Raw genomic sequence first — 19375 nt, 5'->3', positions numbered from 1 at the left:
GAAAACATTAGATAAATCCAAGTTCAAGGGCCAGGACTCATCAAAAGCGTCCCAGACTGGAGGAGACTAAATGTGCATGGGATCCTGGTTCAGGAAAAGAACGTCTGAATGAAAACTGCATCAGGGACTTCCCTAGAGTGGTTAAGACTCCCAGTGGTTAGGACTGTACGGCTGGAGCCACAGGTTCGATCCCTGGTCAGGGAACAAAGATCCCACATGCCACGTGCCATGGCCAAAATATATCAATAAAGTAAAATATATGCAAATTATTTTGAATTTGCGTATATTTTTTTGAATATTTGAATTTGAATATTTTTTAATATTTGTATTTGCGTGTATTTTTCAAATTATTTTGAATTTGCATAAATTGCAAAGCAAATCTGTTGCAAATAGTGGAATGAATCTTGACAAATCAGTATTTTTTTTTTTAATCTGCAGTGTGGTTAATAGTACGGTGCCAGCGTTAAGCTGTTAGTTTTGATAACTGGACCACGGTTCATGTAAGATACTAACTGTCAGTGAAGCTCGGGTTTTCGTATGGGACTCTCTGAATTGTCTTTCCCGCTCTGTTTAAGTCTAAAAGTGTTTCAAAGTAAAACATTAAGTATGCACATATAAAATATTATGTTTGCATTGTTTTGTTGTAAATATAGTTATTATTGTTATATACTACACTACACGTGAATTGAAATGGGAAGGTTAGTCCAGTTCATTTAATTGGCGTCATCAGGTAGTAGAGTATTGCACATGTAGGGAATTTCCCCAAATACCAAATATTTTCTTACTTTGACTTTCTGATGGAACTTTATCATAGCACAATGACACTCTTCTTGCCTTATCAGCCTCGGTCATTAAACTCAGTGGTCGTTTAGGGCTCAGAAACCTGAGGAGGTTTCCAGGGTTCTGCACTCCATGACTTGGAGGTTTTGTGCCTGGTTCTTACAGATGTGTATTTTGTTTGTTACTTTGCCTCCAGTATTTTCAGGATGTCCGCTTGCTGTTCTTACTGTTTCTGAATGCCTTTCATTTTCTGTAATAATGACTGCTTCTGTCTTCCTCTAATATTTGGCTTCTACTTTTCTCTAGGATTTGTTAACAGCAGTCATCCATTTGGGAGTGTGCATGCCTGTGCCGACCCACTAGCTTGGGGAGGGTGCCTGGCCCTCCCGTGGCAGGCTGCAGCCTGGGCAGCCTCTGCCCCACATGGCAGGTGGCCCCTGTTCAGCCAGAGGTGTCACATGTGTGGTTGGGGTCTGTACCTGTGACTCTGGGCCAGTCCCTTCTCTCTCTGCCTCAGTGCCCTCGGGTGGGAAATGGGCTGATCACAGTGTTACCCAGGTGCTTGTGAGGACTCGGCACAGGCCCCTGTGGGTCATGTGCACTCTTGCTGTGTATGTGCTCCTGTCTGCCATGTTCTACCTGCGTCTCGAGTTTAGGAGGCAAGGGACACTTCTCCTGGTCCTAGGAGGCTTGCTGAGACTGAGCAGGCAAAGCAGGACTTTCCTCATGTTTTCTCCTTGATTCTCGGAAGAGAGGTCTCCATGTCCCCCTCCCCTTCCTCGACAGCTGTTGGCTTACAGCTGGTTTTATCTTGTGAAGAGAAGTAGCCTTGAAGAAAAATCTATCTTATAGCTCCGTGCCATACATTCTAAAGAGAATATAAGGTGTGTGTGTTGAAATGTGAAATGTGTTAAAAACAAATACAGAGGCACCCAAGTGTGTTAGAGAAATAGTTACAACCTTCCCTCCAGAGCTCTCGTCCCGATGCGGGTGGCCGAGGGGTAATCTGGGAAGATGCAGAGCTTGCTCCTGGCCTTCTCCACGGGAGCTTGGGTTTCCTGGGCAACAGCCAGCATGCTGCTCGGTGCAAACAGTCCCTTGTCCCGGGGACCTTAGCTGGTCTTGGTGAAGCTTCCCTTGGTGGCACTTAAAGGAGCCAGGAGGTGGCTATAACTGTCCGGGTCACTTCAGGAGAACAAGGCAGAGGAGATCAAAGTGCCAGGATTATTCTTGGGTCCCCTTTGTGCCAAGAAAAGAGGCAGAGAAAGGCTGCTGCGTGGTGGTCAGGGGTCAGGAGCCCCATGGTCAGACCCCCCACTGTGGCCAGTCACTTCTGCCTCACAGCAGTGACAGGAGGATTAACAGAGATCAGGCACACGAGATCATGGGTGTCGCATGGATAAGCACCTGACAGGATGCACTGGCATGTCCTAGGCACTGAGGTGTCTCCATGTCTTGGCAGCTGCTGTCATTAGAACAGTGGCTTTGACCCACTGCGCCTGCAGAGAGGCTGCCCTGCATGTCAGCTGCTCAGTTTAGGCATGGCCCCAGAGCCCCCAGCAAGGGCTTCTTGGGGTCAGAGATGCCGACAGCTGCTCAAGCGGAGAGACAGGCCTTTAATGGTCTAACAAACGTTTCACAGGGGGAATTTGTGTGCCTGACAAAACCCAGTATGTAGGGTGTTTTAATCCAATTAAAACAAAGCCGGCAAATAGTTCAAGTTGCTGTGTGTCTAGGGGGCAGGGGATCAAACCCACCCACTGTTACCTGGTGAGACCCTCATGGAGCACAAGGGGCTCCCCCCAGAGATCAGACATTTTTCTCTAAGGTTTCTGTTTCATTTGTTTTAAACTTAGAATCAATACAGTTTCCCCCAGAAAAGAAAAGGGATTTGAACTCTGGTTTGTGAGAAACGAAATCCCTGCCCTTTCTATTTGGTTGGCCAAAAGGTTCATTTGGGTTTTTCTGCACAAAGGTATGAAAATCCGAACAAGCCTTTTGGCCAACACAATACTATCCCGGTCAGTACTTGTTTACAAATTGAAGTATAGTTGTTGTGTGATACGATATAAGTTGTGCATGCTAAGTCTCTCCAGCCGTATCTGACTCTGTGGCCCTATGGACTGCAGCTAGTCAGTCTCCTCTGTCCATAGGATTCCTCAGGCAAGAATTATAGGTATATAGTATAGCAGTTAACATTTTTAAAGGTGATCTTCTCTTTGTAGTTATTGTAAACTACAGGCTATATTCCCTGTGTGGTATCAATACTATATCCGGCAGTGTTGGGTCTTTTCGAGGTCAGCTAATTCCTGCAAACGTGTGAGAAGGGCTGGGTCTGTAAGCTCATCCCTCTGCTTTACAAGAACAGCCCACCTTTCCAGGGAGCTTGAGAACCTTCACTTAGGGTTCGAGTGTGGGTTAGTGGCTAGTTTAACAAGAGCTGTATTGAGATATAACTCACATACAATAAAATTCACCCTTGTAGAGCATCTAATTCATTGGTTTTTAGTATGTTCATAAAGTTGTACAGCCATCGCCATGGTCAATTTTAGAACATTTTCATTCCCCTGAAAAGAAACCCCACACCCATTCCAGTCACTCTGCATCCCCTTATGCCTCTCATTCCTGTGAACCAGTAGTCTCCTTTCCGTCTCTGTGGAGTCACCTCTTCCGGACATTTTATGCGGATGGAGTCCTATGATCTGTGGCCTCTTGTGTCTGGCTGCTTTCACTGAGCGCGTTTTCAAGGTTCATGCATTTTGTCGTGTATATCAGGGCTTTATCCCTTTGGAGAGCTGAATAATGTTTCGTTCATCCCCCATTTCATTGATCCACTCACCCGCTGATGGACATTTGAGTTGTTTCTGCTAAAGAGTAGCCGCTGTTAGGGTGCATTCACATACAGGCCTCTGTATGGATGTTTCCATTTTCACGCTGCCTGTTCCTTTGTAACTTGTCCTGAGGCGTTTGGTAAACTTTCCGTTGGGTTGTGCCCTTCTTGTGTGACAGATTGCAACAGCAGCCGACTCATCTGAGTCACGTAGTGAGGTTGTGTTGCCCGAGTGAGCTCTACGCTCTGTGCTCTTCTTGTAGACCTGCCCATCGTGCGGAATCACGTTCACTCCCAAGCCAGAAGCTGGTGCAGAAGGTGGAGCGGTCCAGAACGGCTGTCAGGAGGAGCCCAAGAACAGCGCCAAGGTACTGGCTCTCAGCCCTGGTCCCTGCCAGCGCCTCTCTCAATGTGCCCACCAGAGGGGACGTCCTGTCGGGTCAGCTTCTCAGTTCTGAGGGAAACTCCTCCTGAGTGACATCACTGCACACCTTCTAGTCCTCTGGGTTTTGGACAGACGGATAAAGAGCAGGATGGATGCTGACCTGGTGGGACTCCCTGACGGCAGTGAGACCTGAGGACGTGTGGCTGAGGGGAGTTTGGGAGGCTCTGTGGGGCTGGAAGCTGGACTCAGTGGCTGGTGGAAGGTGGATGTGGAGGAGAAGAGGGGCCTCCTCAGGGTGAGAGAGGAGTCTGCCCCCACCATGTCCTGGTTGCCTGGAGGAGTTGGGGGGAACGGGGAGAAGCAGATGGTTGCTCGGGTTAGAACACAGACCCGGAGGTGCGGGTTGCGGTGTGTGGGGCACAGTCCAGGGGCCTCTGGTGTGGCTGCGTCGGGGGGACGGCGCTACTGCAGCCCACGTGCCAGCCTCTGCTTTTGCCCCGCTTGTCCTGATGCAGGCCTCCGGAGGACCCAGCTCCAAAACGCAAAATGGACTTCTGAGCCCTCCCCCGGAGGAGAAGCTCACCAACAGTCAGACCTCCCTGTGCGAGATCTTACAGGAGAAGGGCAGGTGGGCAGGCGTGAGCCTGGATCAGTCGGCTCTCCTGCCGCTGAGGTTCAAGAACATCCGGGAGAAAACGGACGCCCACTTTGTCGATGTTATCAAGGAAGACAGGTAAGAGGGAGCCAAGGCTTGCAGGTAGAAGCACCGCCCCCGCCCCCGCCGCTGCTTTTCTGAGTCCCCTTGCCCCCTCCAGTGTCAGTGTGTCAATAATTTGAAACTAACAGAGTGAATAATACAGAGGGTTCCCTTTATTCCCTTTATACCCAGTTTACCAATGTTTAACATTTTACGGTGCTTGCTTCATCCTCTTTTCTCTCCCTGTGAAAGTTATGTGTGTTTTTTCTTTTCTAAACCATTTGCAATACATTGGACACATTGTGCTGTCTACCCCTTAAGACTGTATTTCTTGAGAATAGGGGTGTTCTTGTGTATGATCATAGTTACAGGCTGCAGTTCCTGTTCCAGTTTTGTCGGGTGGCCCCCTGCGTCCCTGACAGCATGTCCTCTCCTCTGGTCCGGGACCTGATCCAGGGTCATGCGCTGTGTTACATGGTTGTCAGGCCCCTTCCATCTTCAAATCTGGGGGCAGTTCCTCAGCCATCCTTCATCTTCCAAGACGTTGATGTTTTTGAAGCATGCAGGCCAGGCTCTTATATAAAATCTTACTGAAGTTGGATTTGTGTTGAATCCCTCAGGATTCTGTCTGGGCTGTGGGTGTGTCCATACCCAGTGGAGGGGACTTGTCTTCTCCAGCCCTAGAGGCCCAAGGTGCCGCTGTGATGACCTTCGTTGGGCAGTGAAATTGATCATCTGGGCGACTGTTGCTAGCTTCTGCAGTCTGTGCTTGTTGTTTTCTCCCTGTGACTATTCAGCCACCCATGGCATCATGTAGAGATCCTGTTCTTCATCGCACTTCACTTGACTCATCTCCACTGATGACTCTTGCCTGTAATAGTCCTTACTGTGCTGGTCAGCATGGCGACTGTCCTGCCGCAGCACTGACCGCACGTTCTCCACTTAACACTTGGCATTCTGCAGTGAACAGCCTCTCCCCACTTACCACTTGATCTCTCTATGTATGGGCATAGAGATCCATGTAAACCCGCATGGAGTCTTGTTTTACTTAACAGGGCATCATTGATCACTGTCCTAATGAGTGTGATGCCCTAGTCGTCCTGAATCTGGCCATGGGAAGCCCCCGTTCAGGCTGGCTCTTGCATCCTTTTGACATAGCTCTTTCATTTGTTTTGAGCCATTTCTTACTTTCCAGCACAACTCATTTTATATTTTCCCTGCCCCAGCACAGGCGTCAGCTATTTCTCCAAAGAGCCCTGGCTCCTTTTAGTGAAAAATGGTACTTAGATACATGAGTTATTAATGTTCGATTGATTATAATCAAAGGCATACACTCACTATGTGACTTCATTCCATTTACATTCATTAGAACTTGTTCTGTGATTTCTGCATGTGGTCTGTTTTGATGAACGTACGATACACACTTAAAAAGAATGAAAACTCTGCATTCTCAGGATGTTGCAATCCATAAACCTCAATTAGATTCAGGTGATTGGCAGCAGTGTTCAGATCATGTGTCTCTCTACTGAAAATTTGGGCGGTTTTTCTATCCATTATTGAGATAATTGATAAGATGATTATTATTTCTATCAATTATTGAGATAGTAAATAATCTCCAGCTATGGTTATGGAATTGTCTGTATCTATCTCACAGAATTGTCTGTGTCTCTGTCTCTTTGTTTCAAGTATTTTGAAGCCCTTTTTAAGGTACATACACATTTGTGAGTGTTATATGTTCCTGGTAATTAATCCTTTTATCATTTTGAAGTGTCCATCTTTGTGCCTAGTAATACTCTGTCTTGAAGACTGCTTTATTTGGATATTAACAGTCACTCTAGCTACTGTTTGCATGCTATATCATTTTCCATTTAAAAAAATTAAAACCTGGGTCTTTATATTTGAAATACATCTCCTGTGGGTCTTGCTTTTTAAATCACTCTGACAATATCTGCCTTTTTATTATATTTTAATATACTTTGTTTTTAGCCATACCTCTTTGCATTATTTTTCTTTTAGTGGTTGCTCTAGGCAGTCTTGTATTTTTGTAGTCTTCATATCGTTAATATTGTATCATTTCACTTTAAATGTAGAAATCTTGTATCAGTATAGGTACATTACCTCTCCTCTCATCCCTTATGTTATGGTTTTCACATGTTACATATATATACACACTATAAACAACAACCTCCAATTCCAACCTTTTGGTAACCTCAGGTTGGTCTTTTTTGATTGCTTTTTGTTGAGGAGGGACCATGTTTTCCTGTTTCCTTGCTTGTCTAGTAATTTTGGATTATGTTGTGCACATTGTATACAAAACTGTCCATTCTTTTACATTCCTTTGAAGAGTATCAACTTTTTGTTTGTTTCAGCAGCCAGATAAGTGATCTGAACTCAAATGCCAAACTCTGTCTCCCCTGAGGTGGGCAGCAGCTGTTCTTTTTGCCTTTATTAGGCTGCTTGGAGTTGGCTGCACACATGTGCGTTTCAAGGGTCTGCCAGAGATGGGAGCAGAGCCTGTGTGCAGAATGTAGGGCTCTCCCTTCTTGGGTCCTCTCCCTCTGGGATGCCCAGCCTCATTTTCCATCTGTGGGCATGCTGAACTCTCTCTCCTGGTTTTCCAAGTCAGTGAAACTGGAGCTTTTCTATCTGAGTTGTAGCCATCGTACACATGGTGCTGACTAATGGCTCTCTGCAGATGAACCACACCCCCCCCACCTCAATTCAACTTCTTCCAGGTGTAGCTCCACTTTCTTACTGCTTCAGGCCAATCGCCAATGTTTTCATTTGTTTTTATATTTTGTTCAGGGTTTACCTTGTGACTCAGATGGTTAAGAATCTGCCTATAATGTAGGAGACTCAGGTTCAATTCCTGGGTCAGGAAGATCCCCTGGAGAAGGAAATGGCAACCCACTCCCGAATTCTTGCCTGGGAAATCCCTTAGACAGAGGAGCCTGGTGGGCTAGAGTCCATAGAGTTATCAAGAGTTGGACACGACTGAGTGACTAACACTTCAGGGTGTGTGGTCGATATCTGAGAAAGGATTGATCCAACATGAGCTCATCCCTGTTCCCAGAAGTGGGATGGCTCGGTATTCATCTCAAACGAGCAGCACAGCTTACAGTGTGGATCCTGCCTCTTGACTCTTTGCGAGAGTCTGTATAGTCTGTATAGTCCATGGATTTCTCCAGGCCAGAATACTGGAGTGTAGCCATTCCCTTCTCCAGGGGATCTTCCCAACCCAGGGATTGAACCCAGGTCTCTCACAGTGCAGGCAGATTCTTTACCAGCTGAGCCACCAGGGGCGGGAGACTGCCCCTGGATTGGGAAGATCCCCTGGAAAAGGGAAAGGCTACCTACTCCAGTATTCTGGCCTAGAAAATTTCATGGACTGTATAGTCCATGGGTTTGCAAAGAGTCAGACACGACTGAGCAACTTTCACTTTGCCTCTTGACTGCAGAAATACAGCCATTACTTTTCCTCCTTGTAGCTGCTTTGTTGTTTTTCCCTGTGTCCTCACTCACCAAGTGAAAGGGAAGATGGAGGGGCGGTCAATACTTGGGGGGTGGCGTTTTTTCCTCTTCTGAACCTGAGAGCCATAAGGAATCTCGCACTTACCACCAGGAGTCGTCTGAGCATGGAAAGGAGGACATGCAGTGGCCCTTGCTGTGTGTTGGGCGCCTGATGGGCACTTCATGTATTTAATCTGCTTTAATCATTCTGGCAGTTACTGTGTGAAGCAGAGAGGCAGCCCACAGCTATATTTTCATTTTAAAATTATATTAACATCCCCTTAGATTTATAGTAATTTTCTGCAGGATAAAACGGATATGACTATTTGCTAGCCATCCGTAAAAGAACGAGAGAGCCACGTAAAGCAGGCTTGATTTCTCTGCTATTAAAATCATCGAGCATTATCATTTTTCAGGTTTCGCACGCAATCTGCATATGTGAGAACAGCTCCAAAATTACGCTGACTGTAAACACAATTCTGTGGTAACGACCTGTTAGCGGTGACGGTGGTCATTACTGTCAGTGCTCTGAGTGACAGGACAGCCGGTTCTGAATTATGTGTGCAAGGAAGCCTCCGAATCCACAGAAGCACGATCCATGCAGGGACCTGCTGGTCCTTCAGAGGGGAGCGTTTCATGGAACAAAAAAAGCTGCCGCCTCCTTCTAATTCTGGATGCCAGAAGATGTTTTCAAAAGCACAGTTCTACTGCTGTGTGTTATATTTATGGTGAATGGGCATTCTTTCATGGAGGTGCAGCCTGAAATGGGATTCTGTATAGAAGCAGGAAGGACTTCCAGAGAGTTCTAAAGGGGTGGTTGAGCAGTGTCTATTGTGCAGTGACTTTCAGGTACAGCCTTTGTGACATGCTCCACAAACGGCATCTCCGTAGCTGACGGTGATCCTCTGATAGAATAAATGTGACGATTGTGCTGCACGTTGATTGATTGCATTTATCATCTCTTCTAGCCTGATGAAAGACTACTTTTTTAAGCCGCCCATTAACCAGTTCAGCTTGAACTTCCTGGATCCGGAGCTCGAGCGGGCCTACAGGACCAGCTATCAAGAAGAGGTGTGTGTTTCCTCATAACTGTACTAAAGACATGCCGGTTTTACTCAGTAGTTCTCAGTCTTGTGCTTTTTCTGAGCAACAGGAAATTGAAGGCTCATTTTGATCTCCCACAGTCTGTACGTAAGCCCTGAATTTCACCTGTATGTGAATTCATCACCACAAGGGAGAAAACCCTAAATCTGTCTACAGCAACTCAGCTTGTCACCTCTTGGTCTCCTTCCCCTTCAGCTGGTGGGTGCCCAGGCTCCCCGGCTGTGCTGCAGCCCCTGGAGGCCTAGTATGGGGAGAGGGGCTCCAGCCCCACCTATTCTGTTCTCCAGGAGGACTTCTCTCCCTGTTCCCTGTTGGCTTTCTTCCCACTGAGATGGGACACTAGTCAGAGGCCTGCCACCTCGCTGGGCTTTCCCAGATGCTTCAGGGCTGAGCTCCCCTCCACTGCCCTCCCCTGCCTTAATTCCTGTTGTCCTGTAACTCTGAGCCCAAACGTCACTTCCTCCAAGAAACAATCCCTGACTGCAGACTGGATTCCCACCCACCCCATTACCGGCACCCCCCACCCCCGCCCCGCCCATTACACCGTGTCTTCACAGCTGGAATCCCATTTTGAAACCTCTTCTTGTGGGACTGTTGAATCATATGCCTCCCTCCCTGGACTCTCAGCTTGGGGAGGCAGGAGCCTGTCTCTTATTATCTACTCATTGTGGTGTCCATTCCTCAAACCTGCAAGCATTTGGTGGGGCTTGATGGGAGCGATGGACAGAAGCAGTAGCCTAGAGCCTAGTTTGAGTTACAAGCAGCCAGCCCCCTGCAGTCTTCCCAGACCTAACCCAGCTTAGTGTTTCAAGGTCAAAAACATATACCCTCCCAGCCCAGAGCCAAAAGGATTTCTCCTTCGACTTCCATTTGTTCATCCAGAGGATCACCTCTTAGTGTCTGCTGCATCCAGGGCCCGACCAGGCCCTAAAGTCCTGGTGAACCAGACAGGGTGGGTCATGCCTGTGGGGTTGGGTTTCATGAGCCTCTTGGGACCTGAATACCTGTGAACACCCCAGGCGGGGCTCCTCGTGTGGACTTTTGAGTCCGTTGATTGATGCCTGGAGAGCAGAACATCATCTCATTTAGTCCACACAGCAGCCTTTCAAGCAAGTTTATGATGATCCTCATTTTGCCAAAAGAAAGCCAAGGCCACGGAAGGTTGAGAGGCTGAGACCCCGTCGCTAGACTGGAACACCCCCCAACCGCGGTGCTGAGTGCAGAGCCTCCCTAGCAGCAGGCACGGGCTAACCCACCCCTCTTGTCACCAGATGCTCCCTGAGCATCCTGCTCCTGGGACTGAGGCAGAGAGATGACAGACGCTCTCGGGGAAGCAGTAACCTGGCAGAAGTCAGAACCCAGACTCCTGGGTCCTGAAAGGCCCTCAGAGCACACTGACCCCAGGTTGAGGGCCTAGAGGGAGCCCATGTTAGTGGGAGGGCTGGCAACTAACCCAGTGAAGGAACGTTGCAGAGAGGGGCCAGCAGCTGCAATCCTTGGAGATGAGATGGAGCCTGGGTACCTCCAGGGATCTGGGGGCGCTTCCATCTGGCAGATGGGGTGGAGGTGGCAGGTGGGCAGCTTCTTGCACGGTGGACGTTATGCCAAAGGCCAGGGGAGCTGGGAAGGATCCAGAACAGGGGGTGGCACCATCAGACTGTGCTGTGTAAAGGTCACGTGGCTGAGCCATAGAAGGTGACAGGAGTGGACGAGCCTGTAGTCTAGGGTGCAGGTGGGGTGTTGCCCCTGGAACTTGGGGCAGGGTGGCGAGGAGGGGAGGGCTTCAGGAGCAGCGGAAGGCTCCAGGCGTCCCCACTTAGGCCCCCACTGCACTCTGTGTTTTCCCAGTGAAGCATCCCCATCGCCCACAAGGTGTCGGTCCAGAGTTCATTCTTGTTCCCAGATAAGGAAACGAGGCCCAGGGACAGTGGGTGACGTGGTCAAGGCACCACAGCCCTGGCCAGGCTCCTCCTCACCTGTGTGACCTCAGGTGGCCCCTCGCCTTGGCCTCTGACCTATGCCCTGAGACGAGGAGCATTTCCTCCTCAAGAACTGTGTGAGCATGGAGTGAGGCCGGTCCCCGCAAGGGTCTGCCTGGTGCTTGGAGCTGGCCTGTCTCTCGGACTTTGGCTTTGTCATCATTTTTCCCCTTTGCTGTGATTCCCTGGTACCCCGTGCGTGTTGCTTTGTCACACTGACCACACCACCGTCTCAGACCCTCGTCTGCCCACCATTAGGCTGTGAGCCCCCCAGGGGCATTGTTTCCCGTCTGTCCATCCGCCCTGCATCCCGTGCAGACCCAGGCCCAGAGCAGACTCCTGCCATCGCTGTTACTGCTGTCCTGCTGCTGCTCTAGCCCTGCCTTCTGCTTCGGTCAGGAAGCCCGGAGTCTGGGACCTGGCTTCCAGCACGACTTTCCTGTCAGCAGCATGTTTCGGGCTCAGTGTGTCACACGCCTGTGAGAATTTACTGGTTTGTACTCAGCTGCGCTGTGACCTTGGAGAAATTTCTGCACTTCTCTGTGCCGCAGTTTCCTCACTGTTGGGCAGGGGGTGGTATCAGGGGACGGCTGTGTGAAGCGTTTCTCGCCCCGCACCTGGTCCATGGGAGGCAAGCGCTCAGCAGACATCCGCTGTTTTCCACCTGAATCGCCTTCCTCCAGGTGGGCACACCCAGCAGTGTCTGTTAACGTTCCCCCACCGCCACCTCCCCAACAGGTTATAAAGAATTCTCCCGTGAAGACTTTTGCCAGTGCCACCTTCAGCTCCCTCCTGGATGTGTTTCTGTCGACAACAGTGTTTCTGATTCTCTCCATCACCTGCTTCCTGAAGTACGGGGCCGCCTCCACGCCGCCCCCGCCGGCCGCCCTGGCAGTCTTCGGAGCGGCCCTGCTGCTGGAGATCCTGTCCCTTGTGGTCTCTGTCAGGTAAAGGCCCACCTGCGGGCTGCTCCGCAGCTGTTAGCCTTCAGCTCCCTCTGCTGGCATAACTGCCAGCAGGCTCCGAGAGTGCATTTCTGGACGGTCCTCTTCTCTTCCCTGGCCCAGCCCTGCTTCACAGGCTCCTCCCTCTCGAACCCCTCAGCACAGGGGGTCCCCCTCCTTATCTGCAGGTCAGTGTCCTCTGCGGCCTCGACGCCACCAGTTAAGTCCCTTGAGCTCCCAAACCAGACACTTAGAAAGTGGGAAGATAAGGGGTAAGAAAGCAGGGCAGAGAGAGAGAAGAGGAGGTGTGCAGGGTGCCCCTGACAGGGGCCTCTCCTGGATGCAAGAGTGAAGCCCTAAACCCCTAGAGGGAGCTCAGGCCCAAGTCCATGGGCTCGGGTCAGGCAGTGGTTTCTTCAAGGTGACACGGAAACACAAGCAGCCAAAGAAAATGTAGCTACACTGGACTTCATTAGAATCTAAAACTTTCATGTTTCAAAGAACACCATCATCACTTTTCACCCCTAAGTGAAAGAGGATATACAGAACAGAAAAGTATTGGCAATCGTGTCCACAACAAGGGTCTAGAATGTTGGCTCAATAATAAAAAGGCACTCCGTTTAAAAATGGACAGAGGGTCTGAGAGACATCAGGGCCCCTCTAGGAGGCAGGGCCCTCAGGACCCGCCCAACCTGCTTTCAAGTGCAGCCCCAGCCCCAGGTGCTCACAGTGATTCTACCGATGCCATTGCTGCCCCAGGCCCACCCCTTCCTCCAGCCCTGCTGCTCTCAGCAGGACGGCCCCACACTGGGGGTCAGAGAGAAACAGGGAGACTGGCCCTGACCTGGAGTTTCTGCTCCTCCCCAGCGTCCCAGGACAGGAAACTGTAGCTTCCAGTGCATGACCCCTCCCCTCCATGCTCACCTCCAGCCTCCCAGGAGGCCCCTTCAGCTCTTTACCAAAGAGTTTCTCTGCCTTGCCCACAGCAAGCCCTGCTCTCGGGCCTGCCTGCCTCCGTGTCTCGGCTCCAAGCTCCTCGCCAAGCTGCTGGGGACCCACTCCCAAACTAGCTGCGCCCTGTGCGGGCCTGCCCTTGGCTGGGGGGCACCGAAAAGACCCAAGCCCTGATTTTCCTTTCTCCCTGCTCCCCAGGATGGTGTTCTTCCTGGAGGACGTGATGACGTGCACAAAGCGCCTGCTGGAGTGGATAGCCGGCTGGCTCCCACGCCATTTCATCGGGGCCATCCTGGTGTCCCTCCCCGCCCTGGCAGTGTATTCACACGTCACCTCTGAATTTGAGACAAACATACACGTAAGTAGAGTTGCAGTGATTTTGTGTCCAGGTTCCTCTGGGCTTACGAATCACTTTTTTATTTTTAAATAAGTCTGCTGGCTTGGGACAGGTATTTAAACACAGAGGCCCATACCCTATCAGTCATTTGAAGTTGTCTTTTTAAAAGACTTGCCTAGGACAGAGGAGCAGGCCTGCCTAGGGAGAGTCCCTTGGGGGGCTGGGTCCTCTCCCACCCTCTGAGTGTCGCCAAATCCCAAGTCAGTTATTTCCTTACATGTTTTATGAGGAAGCATCTGTCCCACATATCCAAATGATACAGGGTAATATGCTGTTGTCCATCAACTGCACTTCATTTTAAAAGTAAAAATAATAACCTTAGTCTGCAGAGCTGGCACCAACCATCCACTGGCACCTCAGCTGGCTGCTGCTGATCATGGAAGGTGCTTCCAAGTTAAACCCATAAAGAGTGAATTCACGCTGCTGTTGCAAGATTGTGTTTCTGGTGCCAGCAATTGTAGCACGGAGTGCTGGCGGGCCGGCTGCATTCGCTACTTACACACCCCGATTTCAATTCCGCAGACATGCAGCAGGGTGCCCACAGGACAGATTTTGGGGAGGGAACTGATGACAGGGTGGCTTCATGGGGGCAGCCTGCCTTTCCTCCCTGCCAAGGTGACGTGTGCAGTTCCCACACGTCGGAGAGGAATCTTAGTGCCTGTGAGACCTGTAAGCGAGAAAACTGTGGGAACTTAATTAGTCCCATGGTTTAAGATCTGTCCCTGAACTGAGGGTGTTCTGTTCCACAGAAGGACAGGTAAGCGAGTGTGTCATCTGCTCGTGGGGTTCCCAGGTGGAGGGGAGGCTGGTGGGCGCACTGGGGTCCTCACGAGCCCTCCCCTCACTTCAGTCCACCATGTTCACGGGCTCGGCCGTGCTGACCGCCGTCGTGCAATACTGCAACTTCTGCCAGCTCAGCTCCTGGATGCGGTCCTCCCTGGCCACTGTCGTCGGGGCCGGGCCCCTGCTGCTGCTGCTCTACGTCTCCCTGTGCCCGGACAGGTACGTGAGCCCTGCTCCCCACGCAGGGGGTCACCCGCCCTGACACTGCTTTCATCCCCCTCACACCTTTCCTCTTAATTGAGATATATTATTGACACAGAAGTATTAGTTTCCAGGTGCACTATGTAATGATTTAGTATTTCTGTACTTTGTGAAATCATGACCACCATAAGTCTAGTTAAGTTACTCTCAGGAATTTCCTGGCAGTTCAGTGGTTAGGATTCGGTGCTCTCACTGCTGGGGCCCAGGTTCAATCCCTGGTGGGGCAAATAAGATCCCACAAGCCGTGATGTGAAGCCAAAAGAAGAAAAAATGTTACTTTCTCAGCAACTTTCAAATATATAGTACAGTATTATTAACTATAGTTACCATGGTGTATGAGCTTGAGTAAACTCCAGGAGTTGGTATGGACAGGGAGGCCTGGCGCGCTGCAGTCCATGGGGTCACAAAGAGTCAGACACGACTGAGCAACTGGACTGAACTGACCTCGGTGTATATTACTTCCCCAGGACTTAACTACTTTATTATCGGAACTTTGTACCTTTTGAGAACCTTCACCCATTTTACCCACCTTCCACCCCTGCCTCTAGCAACCCAATCTGTTCTCTGAAGAGTTCATGGTGTGTTTTTTTGTTTGTTTTTCGAGTCTACATGTAAATGAGATCATATGGTATTTGTCTTCTCTGTCTGACTTATTTCACTTAATGCCTCCAAGGTCTGTCCATGTTGTCACAAATGGCAGGATTTCTTTCTTTTTTGTGGCTGAATCATATTCTGTTGTATATATACCATGTCTTCTTTATCCATTCATTCATCGACACATACTTAGGTTCCTTCTCATCTTGGCTATTGTAAATAGTGCTGTAATGGACATGCAGATACAGGTGTCTTTTCAAGTTGCTGTTTGTGTTCCCTTCAGATGTTTCTGAAGTGGAACTGCTAGGTCATATATTAGTTCTATTTTTAATTTTGGGGAGACCCTCATAATGTTTTCCATAGTGGCTGCACCAGATTACTTCTCACTACCAGGGGATTCCCTGGTAGCTCAGCTGATAAAGAATCCGCCTGCAATGCAGGAGACCCCAGTTTGATTCCTGGGTCAGGAAGATCCCCTGGAGAAGGGATAGGTACTTGATCCAGTATTCTTAGGCTTCCCTGGTGGCTCAGCTTGTAAAGAATCCTCCTGCAATGCAGGAGACCTGGGTTTGATCCCTGGGTTGGGAAGATCCCTTGGAGGAGGACATGGCAACCCACTTCAGTATTCTTGCCTGGAGAATCGCCATGGACAGAGGAGCCTGACAAACTACAGTCCATGGGGTCCCAAAGAGTCGGACACGACTGAGCGACTAAGCACAACACAGCAGTGCACAAGAGTTCTCTTGTCTCCATGTCTCAGCATCGCTTGTTACTTCTTATCTTTTTTTTTGTTTATACCTGTGCTAATAGGTGTGAGGTGATGGTTTGCTTGATGTGCATTTCCCTGATAATTAGGGGGGTATTGAACAGCTTTTCATGTGCTTATGGGCCATCTCTATGTCTGCTTTAGAAAAATGTCTGTTTAGATCCTCTGCCTGTTTTTCAATTAAATTTCTGGGTTTTGCTATTGAATTGTGTCTGTCACTTGTTCTTTCTCATTAGTACTAATGCCCTCCACCCCAACAGACATTTACTGTCTCAACAGGAAATAGCTTTCAGCCTCATCAAGTCAACAACTTGATGAAATGCCCAAAGAATAATATGCAAAGGAAAGAAAAAGGAAATAATTTTTAATAACAAAATATGTATTTACCTGTAGACTTCCTGGGGTGACCACCCCCAGCTGACGTCATGCAGTAGTCACATGCTAGAACTCACAGTTGTCCCACAGTATCCTCAGGGGATTGGTTCTCAGACCCCTTCCCCTAATACCAAAATTCAAGGATGTTCAAGTTCCTCCTATAAATGGCACCGTATTTGCATATAACCTACAAAGCCGTTTAGACTACTTATGATACCTAATACAGTATAAGTGCTATGTTGTAAGTTGTAAGCATGCAACAAATTTAAATTTTGCTTTTTTGGAACTTTCTGGAAATTTTCTTCATAATATTTTCAATCTGAAAGTGAAAGTTGCTCAGTTGTGTCCAACTCTTTGCAGCCCCATGGACTGTACAGTCCATGGAATTCTCCAGGCCAGAATACTGGTGTGGGTAGCTCCTCCCTTCTCCAGGGGATCTTCCCAACCCAGGGATCCAACCCAGGTCTCTCCCGCATTGCATTCTGTACCCGCTGAGCCACAAGGGAAGCCCAAGAATACTGGAGTGGCTACCGGGCTTCCCTGATAGCTCAGTTGGTCAAGAATCTGCTTGCAATGAAGGAGACTCCGGTTCGATTCCTGGGTCAGGAAGATCCACTGGAGAAGGGATTTTTGATCTGAGGTTGGTTGAATCCAGAGATGCAGAACCTGTGGATGTAGAAGGCCGTTTGTATTTACAATGAGGAAGTTTGAATTTAAGAAAGTAGAACCAGAAGTCATTTCATACAAGACTGTCAAGAAAACGAAATGTTAGAGGTGGACGTGACACACAAATGAAAAGAAGTAGCTGGTTCTGACCTCATGTAGCGGGGCTAGTGTGCTGAGACAGGTCACAGACTGTCGGAGTGGAGGAATCGAAGAATGATGGCCTCTCGAGTGACCTGGCCCTATTCATAAATACTGTGTCATAACAGTTCTCCACCTTATGCCATGAAACGTTAGGGCAGTGAGAAATCACTAGAAATACATCTCTTATCTTGAAATCCTTCCACATATTGAAGAATACATTTTACTCAAATGGCCTTCAAAGCTCTTTCACTGGTGATGTGGGGAAAAGAAACAGGAGCTTTGTGAAGACCCCTGGGTACAGAATCTGTTCTGTGCTATGAAAAATGTAAAAATTAAAATACATAGGATAGCGCTGATAGGTGCTATGTTTAAAACAGCCTTTTAATGAATCCATCAAGGCTCCTACTTTCCATGTGTCCTACTAATTAAATCATGTTTTGGTTCTCCTAAATTACCAGTTGCACATTTGCAACTGGCTTTGTGACTTTTAACCTTTTCAACTAAATATATAGTTGGAAATATGATGCTACCTTGGACAGCAAAGTGCACATAGTAAGTAATTTATTCAGAAATTTGGAAGGAATGTCTCAAATCATTAAGCTTCTGTTTCTAAACGTTGGACTTTTTGTGCAACTGCTTATGAAAATGTTTTATGTTAGCACAGATTAAAGAACCATTTATTTATATTTACAGTGGGTTTAGATTAGCAGGATATTTCAAAGTTACATGAGACATTTCTCCATTGTGCTCTGCAGGACATCTAACATTCCTGGCTCCCCAAATTATTATGACAACCAGAAGGGACACCAGTATTCCCAAAATGCTCCCCTGTGCTGTGCTGTGCTTAGTCGCTCAGTCATGTCTGACTCTTTGTGACTACATGGACTGAAGTCCGCCAAGCTCCCCTGTCCATGGAAATTCTCCAGGCAAGAATACTGTAGTGGGTAGGCTTTCCCTTCTCCAAAATGCTCCCCTAGGAGTGGTATTACCACTGAGAATCATTGCTTTCATAAATTCAAAAGTAGAAAATGGTCTAATTTGTCTCAATATCCAGATGAAATCACCATAGTGCATTTGGGATATTACCAAAGCAGTGCTCAGTAATGGACAGAGTGAGTGTCCTTCCTCAATTTACTTAATAAAATAATATCGACATGAAAGATGTTCAAGTTCTCTGCAAATTAGGACCAAAAAGAGAATTCAAAGTACTCAGCATTCACTTTATTCAGGGAATTCACTGCTATTCAGCATTTGAAAGGAAACTTTAATGAACAGTTAAATTACTTTAAGCAAAACAAAGTGTCCTTTTTCCTTTCTGAAGGTGTGTGCAGCCTGTGGAATTATGGTCTTTATAAAGCTCTTTCCCAACAGTATGAAATTCAGTAATACACTTTTTAACCTTTTAGTTCAGTTCAGTCCAGTCGCTCAGTTGTGTCCAGCTCTTTGCGACCCCATGAATTGCAGCACGCCAGGCCTCCCTGTCCATCACCAACTCCCAGAGTTCACTCAAACTCACGTCCATTGAGTCCGTGATGCCATCCAGCCGTCTCATCCTCTGTCGTCCCCTTCTCCTCCTGCCCCCAATCCCTCCCAGCATCAGAGTCTTTTCCAATGAGTCAACTCTCTGCATCAGGTGGCCAAAGTATTGGACTTTCAGCTTCAACATCACTCCTTCCAATGAACACCCAGGACTGATCTCCTTTAGGATGGACTGGTTGGATCTCATTGCAGTCCAAGGGACTCTCAAGAGTCTTCTCCAACACCACAGTTCAAAAACATCAATTCTTCAGCGCTCAGCTTTCTTCACAGTCCAACTCTCACATCCATACATGACCACTGGGAAAACCATAGCCTTGACTAGACGGACCTTTGTTAGCAAAGTAATGTCTCTGCTTTTGAATATGCTGTCTAGGTTGATCATAACTTTCCTTCCAAGGAGTAAGCATCTTTTAATTTCATGGCTGCAATCACCATCTGCACTGATTTTGGAGCCCCCAAAAATAAAGTCTGACACGGTTTCCACGGTTTCCCCATGTATTTCCCATGAAGTGATGGGACCGGATGCCATGATCTTCGTTTTCTGAATGTTGAGTTTTAAGCCAACTTTTTCACTCTCCTCTTTCACTTTCATCAGGAGGCTTTTTAGTTCCTCTTCACTTTCTGCCATAAGGGTGGTGTCATCTGCATATATGAGGTTATTGATATTTCT

General features: G+C 48.2%; 1 protein-coding gene across 1 annotated transcript in view; it reads left to right on the top strand.

Annotated features, from left to right (window-relative positions):
• Window positions 1–19375, top strand: part of ADCY9 (adenylate cyclase 9) — a 106283-nt gene that overhangs the window by 74109 nt on the left and 12799 nt on the right. Inside the window, exons 4-9 of the mRNA XM_055562419.1 lie at window positions 3874–3978; window positions 4511–4728; window positions 9171–9273; window positions 12024–12232; window positions 13382–13541; window positions 14431–14582. Coding sequence (XP_055418394.1) covers window positions 3874–3978; window positions 4511–4728; window positions 9171–9273; window positions 12024–12232; window positions 13382–13541; window positions 14431–14582 — 947 coding nt within the window. The remainder of the gene's footprint in view (window positions 1–3873; window positions 3979–4510; window positions 4729–9170; window positions 9274–12023; window positions 12233–13381; window positions 13542–14430; window positions 14583–19375) is intronic.

The sequence above is a fragment of the Bubalus kerabau genome, chromosome 23, assembly GCF_029407905.1.
Source record: "Bubalus kerabau isolate K-KA32 ecotype Philippines breed swamp buffalo chromosome 23, PCC_UOA_SB_1v2, whole genome shotgun sequence".
Taxonomy (NCBI): Eukaryota; Metazoa; Chordata; class Mammalia; order Artiodactyla; family Bovidae; genus Bubalus; species Bubalus kerabau.
This window is presented reverse-complemented; position numbering and strand designations above follow the sequence as displayed.